The sequence below is a fragment of the Tachypleus tridentatus genome, chromosome 4 (assembly GCF_004210375.1).
Source record: "Tachypleus tridentatus isolate NWPU-2018 chromosome 4, ASM421037v1, whole genome shotgun sequence".
NCBI lineage: Eukaryota > Metazoa > Arthropoda > Merostomata > Xiphosura > Limulidae > Tachypleus > Tachypleus tridentatus.
The window spans coordinates 75,477,290-75,496,266 of NC_134828.1; the positions used below are offsets into that span (position 1 = coordinate 75,477,290).

At 31.1% G+C, this 18,977-nt stretch overlaps 1 protein-coding gene across 4 annotated transcripts in view; it reads right to left on the minus strand.

Moving 5' to 3' along the window:
* Positions 1-1,299: 1,299 nt before the first annotated feature.
* LOC143249464 (uncharacterized) overlaps positions 1,300-18,977 on the minus strand; it is a 35,482-nt gene continuing 17,804 nt past the window's right edge. For 2 of the 4 annotated variants that reach the window (XM_076499363.1, XM_076499365.1), the window contains 4 exons: positions 17,724-17,913; positions 10,592-10,746; positions 4,460-4,552; positions 1,300-1,499 (listed from right to left, as the gene is read on the minus strand). In XM_076499363.1, coding sequence (XP_076355478.1) covers positions 1,446-1,499; positions 4,460-4,552; positions 10,592-10,746; positions 17,724-17,913 — 492 coding nt within the window. In that variant the 3' untranslated portion in view covers positions 1,300-1,445. Of the gene's footprint in view, positions 1,503-4,459; positions 4,553-10,591; positions 10,747-17,723; positions 17,914-18,977 lie in introns of all 4 variants that reach the window. The other 2 variants (XM_076499361.1, XM_076499362.1) reach the window with 1 other exon arrangement.

The following is an 18,977-nucleotide window of genomic DNA, read 5'->3' on the forward strand; positions in this document are numbered from 1 at the left end:
ATAAAGCTACAACCATCACTTTTCATATTTATTATTTAACACTTTAAATTAACAGATCAGGATTCACCTTATGGTCTGCAACTGTAATCTACACACTTCTGTGACTACCCTGTTTAAAGTAACAAACCTAAAGATTATTTATGCTAGGTAGTAAATGTGGACATTCAGTCTTAAGAGTATGATTCACATATATAACCTATAATGAACAAACTACAAGTTCTCCATTAGAAATGTTGTGAGATGCATACTAAAACCTTATATATTTAAAACTGCACTTGTTATTAGTCCATAAAACAAAAGCTATTTATGTGGTATCTACAGGCTGACAATTTAAGAATACTTCTCATTATTGTAGCTGATATCAATGAGATTTAAGTATCTACAACTGTGGCTTTAATCAAACAAACCATAATAATATCCTGGTAATATCAAATAACTTATTTAATCTAGTCATCTGTTTTAAATCCTTTTGTTAGCTATATTTCAACCTCTACTTCACATAAAAGAAATCAACTCTTATATTTTACACAGTTAATTATTCTGTAACACTAATTTCAACCAGCTTTCAAATTTATGTAAATAGTTTGTAGTAGGTGGTCAATACAATAGAATTTCTAATCTAAAAGTAAATAAACAACAAAAGATTAGATGATTCAAGAAATGTAAGGTTTGCCTCCAACCATGTGTGGTCTTACTGAAATTATCCTTTAGGTTAGTAGATTTTCATTTTCCATATCTAGGATCATTGATACAGTAACTAGTAAATATCAAATTAATTAACTAATCAATATATTCAGGCTCTTTAAAGACATATACCACTTATACATAACTGCAATATCCTGAAATATAAATTTCTGTTTTCGTAATTCTGTAAGTTCCTGTTTCTGACCACTTAAACAGGTTTAGTATCCTTGTTTTGTCATATCTTCTCTTGTCTTCAGAAGTAACCTTGATAACCTTAGAAGTTTGTGTCCTGAGTGCTTAGTTCCATTTGTTGTTCAGGATCACTTTCACAATTATCTGCTAAAGATGCCAAATTATTACTTTCTTTTCCAATACTCCCAACATTCGTGTTTTCGTGCCTGATTTTAGCAGCTTTTTCCAAGGTTGAAATACTAGGAACCTTCCTATTTCCTCTAGATGACAAGAGAGTTTCTTGATGTTCTTGAACTCCTGGTGTCATGGGAAATACCTTGAAACAGTCATCTTTGGGTTCATTAACCTGCTCAGTATCAAATTCAAAGTATTCCAGCTCTTTACTTACACTGTCTTCTGAATCAGTGGGAGTATAGTCTTTGAGTAAGTTTCCATTATTCTCACTAACTTGTCCAATTACTTCAAAACTGGATGATTCACAGGACTCTCTGTCTACGTGAAATGTATAATTAGATGTTGGGGTGGTAGGAATAGAAACAGTCTCTGACACCAGTTCATAATTCTCCACATCAGGACTGGAAGTGTGACTCTCTTTCTCTATCTGGTTCAGACAAGTGGATCTTCTGCTAATTAGAAAAGTAGGGTATATTTTAAATATGATATTACATATTACAAACAAATATCAGTAAATTATTGTTACCATGTTGTTATATTAGCTTTGAGCAAATATAAGTGAAAGAAATTGTTTGAAGACAATAGTATTCTTTAATACATTCATATACTCTTTCCTTTAAGATGGTGTATAAATTTAAGATCAAGTAAATGATAACCAGGAATGCTAGCTTGTGCCAAATAAAAGCCTCGAGAAGTTTCTTTTAGACTGATTAAGAGTGGTAGCTGGTACCACATAAAAAAATCTGTAAAATGAACAGAACTAAAAGATAACCAATAATACAAACCTCTGCCAAATGAAACAGTCAGAGTAAGCCTAAATTAAATGATTATAGGAATACTAACAAGCACTAAATAAAACATCTACCTGAGGCTAGTGACACCCATCAATGCTGACTGGTACAAAGAGTTACAGAAGTATACCTAATTAAATGATAGACAGGGATCTCAACTAAAAAACTATTATGTAAAGCTTTTATTTTTTTAAATGCCATGAGTTGAACTTATCTGTGCTATGTAGAGAAAAGTTATTATCTGTTTTACTAACTTGTACTTTTGAATACTTTCAACTCTGGTTAATATTGTAGACCTGTAATTTTGCATTAATTGAGAAGCCTGGGTAATGTTCAGCTCAGAATAACTCTAGATTTTTTATTTTTTATTAGTTCGGATTCTTTGGTAACGTCCAGCTCAGGTTAACTATAAAGACCTTTAATTCTTCATTAGTTGAAGTTCTTGGATAAGATTCAGCTCAGGCAACTTTCTATATAATTAATTTTGCATTAGTTAGAATTTCTGAATAAGGTTTAGGTCAGGTTAGCTCTGTATACCTTTTTTTTTTTTGTTATCTTACATTTCTGAGTAACTTTAAGCTCAGTAACCTGAGCTTAACTGTTTATACCTTTAATATTTCATTTGTTGAGATTCTATTGTAATTTTCAGCTCAGGTTACCTTTGTTGACCTTTTTGTGTGTGTGTTAGTTAAAACTGTTGGATATCATTACATTCAGTTCTGAAAATGTTTTTGGTGCTAGTTAGAATTTTTGTACAACATCTAGCTCACTTGAATGTCGTAAATTTTTTATTTGGCACTAGCAAGAACTTACATACAATATTCAGCTCACTTTAACTGTATATTTTGTATTTGGTACCAGCTTGAGTTCTGTATAACATCCAGATCACTTTAACTGGAAATACTGATATAGTAACTAGTATCATCAGATTTGTTATTTGGTACAAGTTGGGATTTGTGTAAATATACAGCTCACTTTAACTCTCTATATTTTTATTTGGTACAAGTTACAGAACTTGATTTAATCTATTTCAAATTAATTCTGTACATTTTCTAGTTGTTGACATTATTTAGGATTACTGGCTATCATTTAATTAAATAAACTCTGTAGACCTTTGTTTACTGAATAACTAGTTTTCATTATTGATATTCCTTAATATTATCCAGGAAACCTGACTAATGAGCTGAAATCTTCCAGAATTGCCAGCTCATTGCTGGTAAAAACTTTGTTATTTGTAAAACACAGCAGAAAGTTTATGTGAAATTTAAAATTTGAAAGTTGAAAAAAATGATCAGGATAGATTAAAATGTTAAGGCAAAACATAAACTCATCTACAAAAAAAGGTGTAAAATTACAAAATCTAAATAAGCCTTAAATCTTGCTTTATCAAAAAAAAATAATTAAATAACCAAAAAGAAAAGAAACTTTTTTTTAATTACTCGCTTAATTTTATTTTTCTGACTCATCCATTTTATTTGGATTTTATTACTATATTTTTCTACTTCTATTATTAAATTTCATATCTGGCAAGTCTTACCTTTATTTTTTAAACTCTTTAAATATACGATGTTTTTACATATAAAAATTTACAAACAAAACATCTTTTATCTCTTGTAATAATTTGTTAAAATTATTTTCTCCTCGTATCATACTTTTTTTTATATAGACTTACCATAATGTTATTTAGCACATTCTACCATAACTTGAACACTAACAAAGAACTACAATATAAACAAATTGGAAAATCAGGAAGATGATTCTGTTATTTAAAAAAAGTATCTTGAGGCACTATAGTGAAACTTGCATTCCAGTGAGCAGGTAAATGCTAGCAACAAACACAATTTATTCTCTGTTTTACAAATGACTCTAAGATGTTTATCTCTGAACATCAAAATTATCATTATAAAATGCTATTACGGTGTGATATAATTGTGAAACAATGTTAAGGTAAAATCCGCATGAAACCGATGAACTTACAGAGAGAATCTCTCAACAATGTGGCTTAAGAGAAGCTGATTATTTGAAATCAGAGGATTGACTTTGAACACGTCCTTCTTACATTTTAGAGAAGAATTTTGAATGAAGGTTTTCATGTGAAATGGAACTCAAGTCCACATTATAAGGACTGATAAGCAACTGCAAGGACATGCTTTCAGGAATAGAGCTATCTGCAGGCATTTTTCAATGACCACCATGGTCTCCAGATGTTACTTGTTTTTTTTGTTTTCCAATAGGGCCTACTTCATGTATGTGATTTAAGGTGACTCTCCTGCTACCTTGGTAGTCCTTTTTGACAGTACAATACACCAAGTAAAGTTCAACTGTTAGAAATTGAAAAGTATCATTTCACCTTATATTATTTTCTCTCATGAATGAAAACAATACTAAAATTGAATGGCGGTCACACTAAACACTGTTAGCATGTCAGCTGTGTAAATTTCAGATGAGCACCCTCTAGGATTAATTATTTTGGCTTTTTAAATTTACCAAATATTATAGCTCTCTACTGATTTGCACCGAGCTACAGACATTAGAACAGGGAAACTAACTTAAACTTGTTAATATCTGCTAAGAATGTGCACTAACATAAACATGAAATAAACAATCAGATATCTCACCATCTTCTGAGTACTGCTGTCATTTATGGAAGTGGAAACAGTTTTTTCATCATCTGTATTTTCCAGAGCCTCATTATGATTGACAGATTTCTCCTATTGAAAAGATAACCATTTAATTAGGAAAATATAAGCATACAGCTATAATAAGTTTAATTATTACAAACATGTCAAAATTTAGATATAACAATAATTATATCATACTTACAATAAGTAATAAGTCAAAGAACATTAATTATAATAATATGTTCCATAAAGATCATGTCATGTTTTAAACAGAAACACGGTTACACTACACTTAATCATCACAAAATAAGTCATGCTGCAAAGCACCTAACATATTTAATCCAATTAAGATACTGGTCAAGATGGAACTCCCAAAGTTAAAATTCCAAGGAACAATTTTTATTAAATGTTGGGAAAATTAATTTCCCACTGAATTACTTATTACGCTGAATCAATAGAAGACTGTTTCCGAGCTGTATATTTTATTATTTAAGGTTTGTATTTCCCTTTAAAACTGCAACTTAATTCATTCAATACTAACTTTATGAAATGCACTTAAATCCTCTTATACGATGTAAAAGGCATTCATAAGTTTTGCACAGTTATTAATAAATTAATTATATAACAGAAAGGGTTCAGTTTAAACAGAATGCATTTACCAATTTCTTTTATATGCATTTCATAAAGTTAGTATTGAATGAATACTAACTACTGAGATAAAATTAATTATATACACACACATTAATACAAATATTCAACTACAACTTCTTTATGAAATGTAAACATACATTTAAAATTGCATGTTCAATTTTCACACACAAGGATGACTTGTTGATATACTAGTCTCCTTGTACTTAGCACTTGGAATCCTTAGTATAATACATAAGCTGGACTTTTGGTACTTGCTTCTCATGGTCCTGCACCCTATTCTGTACTTGCAAGTAATTATTTCTATACAGCTTTCAGGTAATGGTTCGAGTCTCATCAACACTAGAACACAATTATCATCCTTTTTACACACCCCATTTCACTAGGACTGGATAACACTGGTACTGACCAGGATGTCTGTTTCCATACCATGACTTAGGAATGAGTACCCATACTACAAAATCAAAAAGTGCATCACTCATTGGTAGAGAGGTTCCTGGTGTTTTTGTATTTGTGAAAAGGAAGCTGTATGCTTCATCGACTGAAATTACTCTTTCTGCCACATGTGACTGAAGAATTCTTTTACTGCCTCTCATTTCTTAATAGTGAGTTCATGTTCACCAAAACTTTACAGCAAATGATGACACTGTATGAACATTCTGGTTACATGGTGTGACCACTTTTATGGGATATAGAATCACACCTCATCAGATCACAGAATGGCAGAAAAGACTTCACAGCATTTGTGGTAGCTTTTCATATTCTTCCTTCATATTTTAGTTTATTAGAGGTGCTTGCCTTCCGTCATAAAGGACTGCAATAGATCCATTCATTGTGTGCCATAAATCATCAAGATAAAATCAGTGTCCCAAGAGATGACAACTTCTGCATTACAATAGATAGAATGCAGAACAAGCCAGATGTCTGCTTCTTCATGATTTGTTATAGTTGTGACACATCAACATTATCCTTGGATCATTGGACACCTTTATTTTCAGAAAACCTTCTGCAGCAACCTTAACCTTGTCACTCAGACCATAAAGAATTAGTCCCTTTGACAGTGACATAAATTTGCCTTGTTATTGCAAAGTGTCAGAAAACTAGAACAATTCTTGAGTAGAGGTACATGATAACCATGAGAATTCCTATAGGTAAGGTTAGGCTTTCTCATGGTTACCAGACATTCCAGTGAAAAGGGATATACCCAGTTATTAGCCTTTCTTATTTTGATCAGAAACAGTTAAAAATATTAAATTGTGCCAGTTTCTCTGTACTTCAATGTGATTTTCATGTGCATAGTTTGTTATTATACACAACTCCTTAAAAGTTTACTTGGAAAATCACCTAACAAAGATAGATTATAAGGTACAGTGTTTCCTCCCACTTGTCTACATTTTCTTAACCTAACCTGTCACTGAGCAGCCATAGAAATTGAAATCTGAAGACTTTCCCAACCACAAAAGAAGTAAATGAAAGAAAAAATTTCTTTTAAATACATTTAAAACAACATAGGTTGTTTATTTTATTTTAACTTGTCAAGCATCTAAGTAATTTTGTTTTACTAAGCAGTTAAAATGCAAAGCTTTAATTATTAGATTATCTAACAAATGGTAAAAGTGTGTTATTTTAATTTAATTCCATGTATAGGTAAGGGGTCAGAGTGTGCATGCCATGACCTTTACAGACTGTAGGTATTATGTAATTGGTGTTATCAATTATTCAATTTGTTCTAAACTTTGACAGTTCATAATAGAATAAATACCAGATACAATGTGCATGGTTATTAAAAAAATAGATATGCATTTTACAGGGTTTAGAAGTTATGCAAATGCAGTATGCAAACAGTACAACAGAAAAATGTATTTTCATTCTTCATATGAAGGTAACCTTGTACTCCAACTTATCAAAATCTGAATCAGACTGATGTAATCAATTCACAGATATACTTTGAGTACAAATGTTTTAACATCTGATATTCTGTGTACAACAAACTTGTACATTTTACTAAAACAAGCTACATTTTGTGCAAATAAATGTAGCACACTTGAAATTATAGTCGACATTCCTTCTCCAATTCACTTTTTTCAAATCTCTTACATTATTATTTCATATGGGAAAAAAACGTTCCACTTTTCACTCTGGAAATCTGGTAACCTTAGGCTTTTTTGACCAAGTGCTGCCTTGTCCCTATACCATACTATGTTTTGAGCAGAAGCCTGTCATTCTCTTAAGATATTACTGACTTCAAGATGTTTTTGTCTCCCAGCTGTTTTTTTTTAATTTATTAACTTCACAGATAGGATAACTACATTAGTAGTTTTCCCTGATTTAGCAGTGATAGGCAGACAGTCAACATCACCCACTGACAATTCTTGGGCTACCCTTTTACCAAAGAATAGTGGGATTGACTTTTGTATAATAATGGTCCCATGGCTGAAAGGGTGAGCATGTTTGGTGATAAGGATTTGAACCTGTGGCTCACAAAAGGAAAAACAGACACTTTTGTATTTAGAAATTAAAAAAATAAAAATAAAGATGTGAAGTCATAAATGAATAAAAGCAATGTTCATTTTGGGATAGGCATTTTGAATTATATAACTAGCCCCATATATAAGACAGATACAACTTCAGAACAAACATAATTGGTTTCAGCACATAAAATTTATGTTAAAATGTCTGTTCCCAACTTTTGTAACAAATATGCCTCCTTTTTAAAAACATTCAGACTTATTTTGAGGCTTACTATTCATATTATACTGTCATCTTTGTCAAATACATCTGCCAAATTGTTTTGTTTAATGAATCAAAACCAGTAAGTTTGTTAACATGCTCATTTAAAATTTACCAAAAATCTATAACTATGCATCTGCAGATGAACTGTTTATTGTTTATTTAAGAGGTGCAATAATTACTGTAATATACAACTAAAAGAGTATTTTGACTATAATTAATATTATTAAAATAATAATTGCTATTATATTCTATTTTACATTTAATATTCCTGGAATAAATTTTTATATTACAATGTGAACAATAATTTTTTTTAAATATTAAAAAGAATCCAAGCACTGAATTTATTTCAATGCCTTTGAACAATGAACAAACACACACACACACACACACACACACATGTACATCCATTCCATTCCACTTCTTTGTACATCTTATTGTAAAGAAAATAAAAGTGACAATTAATTCCAGTTAAAGTACTGTGAAGGTGCACACACTCACACATACATGCATATAAAAGTTTAAGTTCATGCTATAAAAAAATTAGTAGCTTAAACACAGAAGCCTTGTAAGTAATAAACAGCTCTTTTTAATATTGAAATAAAGCAGCTAGCTTAACAAGAGAGTTTTGGAACCACATGTTGTTCATAAGTCTTTCAGTAACTCACCACTATGAAGTTAACACCTTGTAATCTAGTCCAAGTACGATTTGAACTTCAGGCAATTCCTTGTAAAGCCAGTACACTAATATCTAAGATATAATGACTGAATCTGCTAGCCTGCAAACAGCTCCCACTTCAGCAGTTATCAGAATATATCTTGCATATCAATTAAAACATGGCCTCAATTAACACATTTTAATAATTTCCAGTCAAGAATAATTGCCATAAGGATAATACTGATAATCATGTAATAATCTCAAGCCAACAATCCTCAGTGTTATCCAATAACATTTCATGCAACACTAGAACAGTCCGACAGATTAGGACCAAAACAGTAATTAAAAAAAACAAAAAAAAACCACTAAACCCTTTATATTATAAGTGTTAAACATTCAATGTGGCAAAGAAAAAAGTTCCACAATCCTAGAAAGTGCAAAAAACATTTTGAATTTAATTATAAATGTTTTTTGTACATTCATTTCAGTTTGTTTATTATTAATTTTTTTCTAACTATAGGTCTAAATTTAATACTTAAGTTTATCTATTGTCTGCTACAGATTATTGTTTAAAAAGTACTTTGCACAATACTGGATGTCCCTAGCTAGGTGAATAAAGAACAGCCAAAGGTTTTTCTGAAATGTTATTCTTCTACAGTATTACAAGTTTAATGATCTAAAATGTTAGTTTCACATCTTTTAGTCCTAAAATCTTTAAAGAAATGATTAAGAGGGTTATAAGGGAAAAAAAAAGCTGTATATTATTTAATTCAAAGAACTTGTCCAAGTTCACAATTTCAAACACTTGGGATCATAAAAAAAAAAGTTAGTAGTGTATGCAAAGAAAATTTCAAAAATATTTTCTGGCTACTGTGGGTTTGCTCTGAATGACTGATTAGTATACTGGTATTAAACAAAAATGTTCTAGGAAAACCCCAGATGCTTTAGGTAAAATATGGATCTAGAAATATTGTTTTATGCACAGCTATTTTAAACATTATATAAAGTAAAAAAAAAAAAACGAGAATAAAAATGGCCTAGCATGATGACTTATCACATTTTTTAATACCAAAAAGAAAATTATTATTTAGTAGTTCAAAGGATTACAACAACCATAGCACCCAGCATTAACCAGTAACTTCAAACATTGTACACAAATAATATACAGCACTTACCAACAGTGGTAAACAAATCACACGATGAACAAAGTTGAAATGGACAGCAATTGCCTAGTTCATTTTGACACTTTTAGAGAAAGTTTTAAAACACATTTACATTTCAATCTAAACTATTTTGTTGATTAGTTTTCCAAGTCCTTCTCCTCAAACCCCACTCTGAACCAGACAACTGCTGTCCATTTCAATTTTGTTCATCATAAAGACTGTTTAAATCATTTATAAAAGAAAGAAACAGTATGATTCAGCAACTTAAGCTGACAACACTAGGCAACATTCCTTGCTGTCAAGTTAACAACATTATTATCTGACAACCTTATGTTGGTAACACAATCGAGTAAGTTAGAATTAGTAATATTATGTGTGCTGAAAATTTACATCACTATTCAGTACATTAGACTAGTAACAGACAATATTAGAAATCAGATACAAGTTAATAATGTACAATACAAGCCCACAATACTACTCAGCTGTTGTCTTGATGAGAACCACTCTCATAATAAAGCATTACTTAGCAATTTTAAACCCAGCACCTACAACACTAACCAGCATTCTCAATTTTAAGTCACAAAACATTCCTAAATGGAAAAAAAAGCACAAAACAAGATGATTATACCACCTGCAAATGGCCAATGCTACCTGGGAAACATAAGCAAACAATGCAAGAGTATCCAGTAACTCATAAACCAACAATTCTCCCCAGGCTATGACCATGTCTCACATCACAACAACAAAATATGAGAAACTTGTCTTATTGCACACTTCCAACTACCTCTAAATGCTTTATTACTGACTTAAAGCAAAATCTCTTAAAAAGAATTTTAACATCACAGACAGCATATCAACTTAAAAAGCATTAGCCTGTCTGCTGCTTGGTCACTACATTTACAGATTTTAACACTCTCTACTGCACACTACCTTTAGAGATCTTATCATTGCTGACACTCTTTGCACTCTTTGTGTGCTCTGCACAGCTTCCAGTGTAGCTAGGTTAGTCTTACATCTTTCCACATCTACCAGGTTTTCTTTAAACTGCTCCATTTCAGAAATCACACACCGCAGAGCATCAACAACTGCATGAATAATGTTAACACTATATACCTGTTTAATAATATATTCAATTGCTTTCAACCTAAATGACAAATGTTCATAGTGTTATTTGTTTGAATTCAGAACTAACCTTTATAGGACTACACTATTTTCTGCAACAGCTGTCATGCTATTCAGAACAAAACCTAATATATATAATGTTAGCTCTTGCACAAGCTTCATGACACAGAACAAGACAGATCAATTCTTGTATTACTCATCATAATATGTAGAACAAAACTTATAGAATGTTTAACATAATTTATTAACAAAATATAATCTGCTATGTCTAAAGGAGCTGCAAATCAATGATGTTTTATTAATGGCAAGAGATAATCGAAACAAAATTTGTGGTAGTAATTGACTAACAATATCTATTACATAATACAAGCTGACACTAAACTTATGTTTTTTTCATGTAAAGGTGTGAAAAGCTTAATTGTTGTGACACCAATACCTCAAGAGCTTTTCTGTGTTACTTTCTTTAATTCTGAAGCAATATAGAAATTTGAAACTACACTGTAACACCACTAAGTAGTCCACGAACTTTTCTGTGTTAGTTCAGTAGAAATTAATCTTAAAACAATGTTAACCCTTTACAATGAAAGACCCTTTAAATGCTTTTCAGCACAAGTCACTGTGTGTTACATTCAAAATGTAATTAAATACCTTCACTATCACTGTACAGTCACACCACCAATTTTCCAACAACTGATAGCCCAGCACCTTCTTTACTCTGAACAAAATTACAAGAGTGCACTTGAAATTCCTGTCACCACCAGACTGGTTCACTGGGCAACTACATTTGGCATTGCATGTGGTGTACGCATCTTTCGACAGACTATTTACTAAATACATGATATAACATATCAAAGGAGAAAGAAAATGTTCATAGGTTGCTTGCAGTATACAAAATGTTTTAAGGGACCTGATGCCAAGAGTATAGCAAGTAAGCTTAACGAAGAAGTCTGAATGAATATCAACAAAGAAACTGTTTGTTGTTTATCACTATACTAACTCTGAAATTATGGATATTGTTCTGAATCCTGATAAAATTAATGAAAGTGAAGAAGATGGCAGTGATGAAGATAAAATAGATGTAGCTGAAAGACTTACTATGAACAAGTTAACTGAGTTGACAGATGAATTAATCAGTGGGTTAGAGCAATGTACCTTCGTGACAGAACAAGAGCTAATGACTCTTCATTTGTTGTATGAAAAATTACACAGGGAAAGATCAAGGCACTTAAAACAACTTAACTTGGATGAAATATTTGGAAACATAGCCAAGAAAAATGTGTCAGAGCTGTAGGCCTACATCTGATAATTCTGTGTCTTCAAGTACCCTCCAACATCACAAATCCATGATGAAACATACAATTATGAAACAGGCAGTTATCCTGACAGTCCTCAACTTCTAGACCTTTGTGATTAGTTCTATAATTCCAATAAAATTCTAAAATTTACCACTTTGGAAGCAGTACAACAGCAACATTATTTGTAAGTACAGTATTTAATAAACCTTCTTCATTTTTACTGAACTGATAAACCTGTATCATTTATACTGTACTACTGTATTTCATTAATCATTCAATCCACATTTAACATTTGTATTATTCACGTTTCTACCAGTCCATGGTGTTTTAGAGGCATGAGAGGGGTTTAATTAGTAGGTCAAGGTGTATTATTGAATTATTGTTACATGACCTCTGCTGGTCCAGCAAAACAGAAAACCCGGCAAGGCTCTGGATCCAAGGGTACCAGAAAATCAGTGGTGTACCTTTGCGTGAATGATATTAACATTGCAATGCATGTTGTGACTAACTGTGCATGAATGATGTTAACATTGTATTTCGTGACTGTAACTGTGCATGAATGATGTTAACATTGTAATGTATGTAATGATTGTACCTGTCAGTGAATGATATTAGCACTGTAATGTATGTTGTGATTTTTCCAAAATTTAAGTCCTTTTTCTCAAACAAATCCTTAAAAATTACTTTAAAACTTCAGATGCACTGTTGTATGTCCAACAAGCTGCAAAAGGGCTAGATGCACTGTCATGCGTCCAACAAGCTGTGAAAGTGCTAGAAGCATTGTCATATGTCCAACATGATATGAAAGTGCTCTACTTTGGCCCTTCTTTCTTCAGTAACATAATGGTAATTGTGTATAGGTATATCTAAACAACAAGATAACTAAATAAACTTCTGACACTTTCATTTCAAAGTTCTCTGAATGATTACAGTTAAAACAGGTATTAATTTTTTTCAACCTCTGACAGGCACTACACTCACCTTCAACAGATTTGAGCTTTATAATCCAAATGTAGATGTTACATAACTATGTATATAGTTACTAAAGAGAGCTCATTAAGTTGTAACATAGCAATAGTTATTTTGAATTTTGTGTGCAGTTGTCATCACAAAGTACATGGAATTGACCAGAGTATTGTTGGTTGCTTGATCAACTTCTGCACTTATGTTTGTTTCTTGCCTAAATATGTTACAGTTATAGATACAGTTTAAATTGTATTTATGATTTACTGTTATATTTTAGTGAATTATGTATTAGTTATGATTTAAAATGCATCATTAAAAGGTTTAAACATTTTTTTAAAATATACATTGTATTTTGTATCCATTTTCAAGGCTCGCAGTATTATGCTCTGAGTGAAAATTCTGTCAAAAGGCTTTGCATGTCTTCCAAAGAAACTACAACATGCCTCTAGAGCACCATTGACTTATAGAGATAATTAACATGTGGTAAAGGACAGGAAAGGAAAATATATATATGGTAGAGAAAATTAAAAATAAAATACAAACATTTATGTTTAAAAAAATTTTGAAATCCTTTAAGGAAGTTCTACAGATTATGCAAACAGAATATGAAAACTATAAAACAAAGAAAAGTATTTTTTATACCTGATATAAAAAAGTATCTCACATTAAAACTATTTTAACAGTTTGAGTGCAAGTAATTATTATAGATGGATAAATTTTTCTTAAAAAGACATAATTAAAATAATATCTTTCTCTGTGTATATGCTCAGTTACCATATGTTTTTGTATACATGTCCTTCCCCAGTCAAAGTGGTACAAAAGTATCAACTTGTACTGAAAGGGTTAAAAGGTTAAAAACTAAGTACCTCTTTAGTACATGAACTTTGCTTTTAATGTATTTTGCTATCAATCCAACATACAGTTTAAATATTTGTGAGGCTTCATGCTGTGGCACCACAAACACAAATCCTTATGTGATACTCTTGTGACATTAATCCTACAAATGATTTTAAAAAATGCAAAAAATGTCTCTGCTCAGACAACAATATCATCATAAGAAACATAACCAGTCACTAATGCAGTGTTCTTAACAATCAATAAACATCAGAAATGTGGCTGTTATAACAACACACACAATAACATCTTCTAAAATTGTCATTTTAACTGTCATATGAAATTCCCAAGTTCTGTAATGATAAATGTGGCATATTCTGGTTCAAATAGTTCCCTGAACTCAAATTTCACAGAACACTTATAATTTAGGTACATCTGATAGAAACTTCTTCAAAACATGAAATTCCTATATGTTAAACATTGCCTTGTTACATGGAATATCATCACATCTTTATCAGAAATTTTGCAGAGAGGTAATTTCCATGGTGGTGATCATCCCATGAAAGAAGCCACTGTTTGACATTTTTTAAGCAGATATTTCAGCTACCTGTGAGTTTGTGCTGGCTGTTGAGTTTGGTAAATAAGCCATGCCCACAGCTAGATGCTCTGTGATCGACCCCATGTGTTTCATAATTTTCTCCATTGCAGCTTCTGTTTCTTCTAGTCTTTTCTTAGTTGACTGATCTCATAGTTTTCTACAGTAAAGGAGTTTACTTATTAGACTAATGTAAAGCTGATTTAAGTTGCAGCTTCACATTTACACGTTTTAAGAAACAGAATAAATTATTTCAATAATTTCCATCCTTTTATAGCTAATGGCTAAAAACAATAATCTTAACATGGTTATTAATTTGACTACAAAAATAATAGAGGAGATACTTTTCTTCTAATATATTGTTTCTCCACTTCTGGTAATTCAAACCTTATCATCACTAGAAATTAAAAATAAATCCCCAAACTAAAAGTTCCTACTGGTGAGAAGAGATATAGTTCTTACTTTTCCTGATAGTCAGATAGCCTTTGGTAGAAGGTACCATCAAAAAAAATTAAGCTTAATGGTGTGATGTTCTTATTTTCTTTCATCCCATTCAGTTTGATACACTGATATGAAAAATAAAACCTATACAATATATCATTTTTAGAACTTTCTTCCCATTATATACTCCATACAAGTGTTGTTCCATCAGAACTTTTTCACACTGTGGCTTCATTGAAATTTTCCTAAGTTTTCAAAAATAGTGTATTCCAAACAAGTATTCTTCTATTATTTTACTATTTTAACATTGTTTCAAGTCCAGAATTGAATGAAATCAAGAAAACTGTTGTTAATGCAATTAGCCTCTATAAATGAAGTGATACTAATTATTGTTCTAAATCTATTATTAAATGCCAACTACTGATGTTACATTGTGCATGCACAATTAATACTTTTTATTCAGCCACAACTTTAAAGTAAAAACATATATGCACTTACACTCTCAGTTTTAGAGAAAATATTAATTCAATTATCAAAATTAACAAAAGAATAAAATAAAATAAATAATCTAGTCTGTTACCCAGTAAGTCTTACACTTAAAAAAGAAATTTGAGAACTTCATAAAAAGAAAGTACTTACTTTCTGCTAGTTCTTCCTCCACTACAAAGCAGCCATTATAAAACCACAAAACATTACTCACCTATTCTTTATCATATTTACATGTTATATAGAAGCTGCAACAGTTTTAGTATTCTTAGGGTGGTGGTTAGCTCTAACACATTAAAACCAAAACCATTACTTTACATGGCTGATTTTACCAATCAACAACCAACTCTGTCAGAATAAACAAGTATAATACCACACACAAGTATACATACAGGTTTTATTTTTATATTTGACATTTTATGATTATACAGGTGGTGTACAAAAAAATAAAATAAAATGGAAACACCTCGGTATAAGAGGGGCAATAAGTATATCCAATGCAGAATCTATCACACAGGTGAGGCTTTTCCATTAATTAAGCTAATAACATTCCAGCATGCATAGGCTCATGTATGCAAATGTTGGACAAATGTGGTTGTCTATACTCATGACGAGCATGGCTGCGAGAGAAGACCTCAGTGGCTCTGAAAGAGAAGTGATTGTTGGGGCATGTTTAGCAGGAGCTTAAATGACCAAGACAGCTCAACTTGCTATTGTTTTCTGAGCAACAGTGTCTAAAACCAATGTCAGCATGGAACTTCAAGGAAAAACCATCATCAGCAAAGGGCAACAGTTCATGTAAACGAATATACTCCAGCATCTTGATGTTCGGTGTATTAATTAGGACTGCAAGGCAAAATAAGCAAGAAACCACAGATAAATTGAACACATATTTCTACATGGGGCAAGAGCAACCACTTTCATCAAAAATGATCCATCTAGAACACCACAGAACACGATACCATAGTCATGTTGTAGTGCACAAACCATTAATCACAACTGACAATGTACAGTTGAATATCCAGTGGTGCAAAGAGCAAAGGCTATGGACCACCAAGCAGTGGAGAAAATATGATATGGTAAGAAGAATCATCCTTTACCATGTTTTAAACACATACATCAGTACAAGTGAGGTACCAACCTAAAGAACTCCGTAGCCCTAAGTGCTTAGTTCTAAAAAATGAAGGGTTCTGGTGATTCTGTAAAGATGTATGGTCCATTTTCTTGGCATCATTTTGGCACACTTATACCCTTAGAAGGCAATATCAATGCTAATCATTAACTGATGGTACTGGGTGAGCACCTTCACCCCATGTTACAGTATTTTTGTCCTGCAGAGAGAGGGGATTTTCGAGACGAGAATGCCCCTGTCCACAAAGCATGAGTAGTCACCCACTGGTTTGAGGAACATGACACTGACTTTATCAGCATTTCACAGCCAGATATATACCCAATTGAGCATGTATGGGATATTTTGGAATGATGCTTGAGATAGCATTTTCTACTTCCATCAATTATATGTGCGAGTTGATTGAATTTCTTGTGGAAGAGTGGTATTGCATTCCCTTTACTAAATTCCATATGCTGGTAGACTATTTCATACAAGCCATATTGCAATATTGGTGACCAAACACTCTGTTAAGGGACATTACATTGGTGTTTCCTTTTTTTTTTTTCTTTCCCTTTATCTGTAGATTATTACTTAATAGCATAAATTAACTGAAACTAACTTTTGTAAATAACTGGCATGCTGAAAAATCCTTTGGTAAATAAAACTTGAAACTACTTTTTTTATATACAAAATAAATCTAACACAGTGATAATACAGTAGATGTATATACCATGTATTTCTATTTTCCTATAACATTTTAGTACTTATTTTGAATTTATTTTATGTTCTCTAATGTGCAGGTTTCAAACAAAACATCACTGAAAAAGCTAATCACTATTAATGTTTTTGTTACTTACAAAATTTAAAATTTGTCTAGAATTGGGATAAATGATGTCAAATTTCTAGAATTTCTTGATGTTCATTGTCACTTATTTGTATCCATGCTTACATACACAAACTATTAGAAGTATGAGACTACAGCTGAAAAGTTTTCATAGAAACATATTTTATATAAAACAAAATAAGCCCATAAATAAAACAAGCATAATATCATTTGGCTTTACAGAAGTCTCCTAAAATGTAAACATATATATATTTTAAGGCTATTTAATAACAACACTAAGATTTAATAAGTTAGAAAATGTACATTTTTTAAACAAAATATAGTTCTGTAACTTGCACTGTATCGTAGTATAAAACACTTAATGTTACCTTTTGTTTTCCCATACTCCTGCAACATTTTCTTTGTTTTATTTTCCACATTCTTCAGCTTGACTCTTTTTTTCTTCTCATCATCATATTCCTCAGCAAGGATATACTTACGATGTTCAGAATCCATGTGAAAGTCTTTGATTAGTGGCTGTCTCAATACTTCCTCATCAGCAGGCTTTTTAAACACAAACTGAATAATAAAGAACATTTACCCATTTCTGTAATATAAACTAGGAAAAATCATATACTATAATATTGTAGTTTGGTATCTTTTTCCACACTGGAAATACAGTCACAACTTTCTCTTTACATGGTTTATATTCAATCTCATGTATATCTTATCTGTTAAAATGATTAATATTTGGCTTACTGTGTAGCAGATTCACTTGGATTGTTTCATTAAAAAAAACAGTGCAAAATACAGTCCACTTAATTATAACAAATTTTATTTCTTTGAATTCTGTGTTTAGTATAATCAACATTCATAAAATAAGCCTAACTTCACAAGTAAAGAACTTTCAACACAAAGTCCACTTATTTGTTATTTTGTATATTTATATTTTTGTTGAAATATAAATTCAGTATTCCTAGCACTAAACTAACTGGTTGACAGTAAAAGACAAACATATGAAATCTTACACCAACTACTAACTAACTAACAAATTCTCAATAATCTAATTTACTGAAATTTGATATTTCACAAATGGTTAATATTGTTTTCTTAACTTTTAAGAAACTTTTGTCATATTAGAGTTCTAGAAACCATCCCTGCATTATGAAGGTACTTCAACCATCCTATAACACATATAAAACAATAGCATATTAAATCCAAAGTTCTATAATTAAAATCAAAGCAACTCTTGACAACTGAACATTCTTAACATTCTTAAATCTGACCATTACAGTTGTTACCAAAATACATAAAACTCAAAGTAAAACCACAATGTTTGGTTAATAAAACAACTGGTTTCATTATTTACTGCAAAATAATTGCCCAATGGTTGTTTTTTTTTTTTCTTTTGAGGCTTACTGTATGAAGATTAGATGAACTTTTCAGGATTTTATCTAGCTTTTCAATTTTTACCACAACAATTTTCACAGAGTGAAATTTTTGCCACTTTCAGTTTTTTCAAACTGAATTTTAAATAAATAATAATAATTCTAACCTTTTTAAGTTTAATTTTTTTATAATTAATATTTTCTCATGTTGTGCCATTTAATGTAATTTATAATTTATAAAGAAAAATGGAAAAA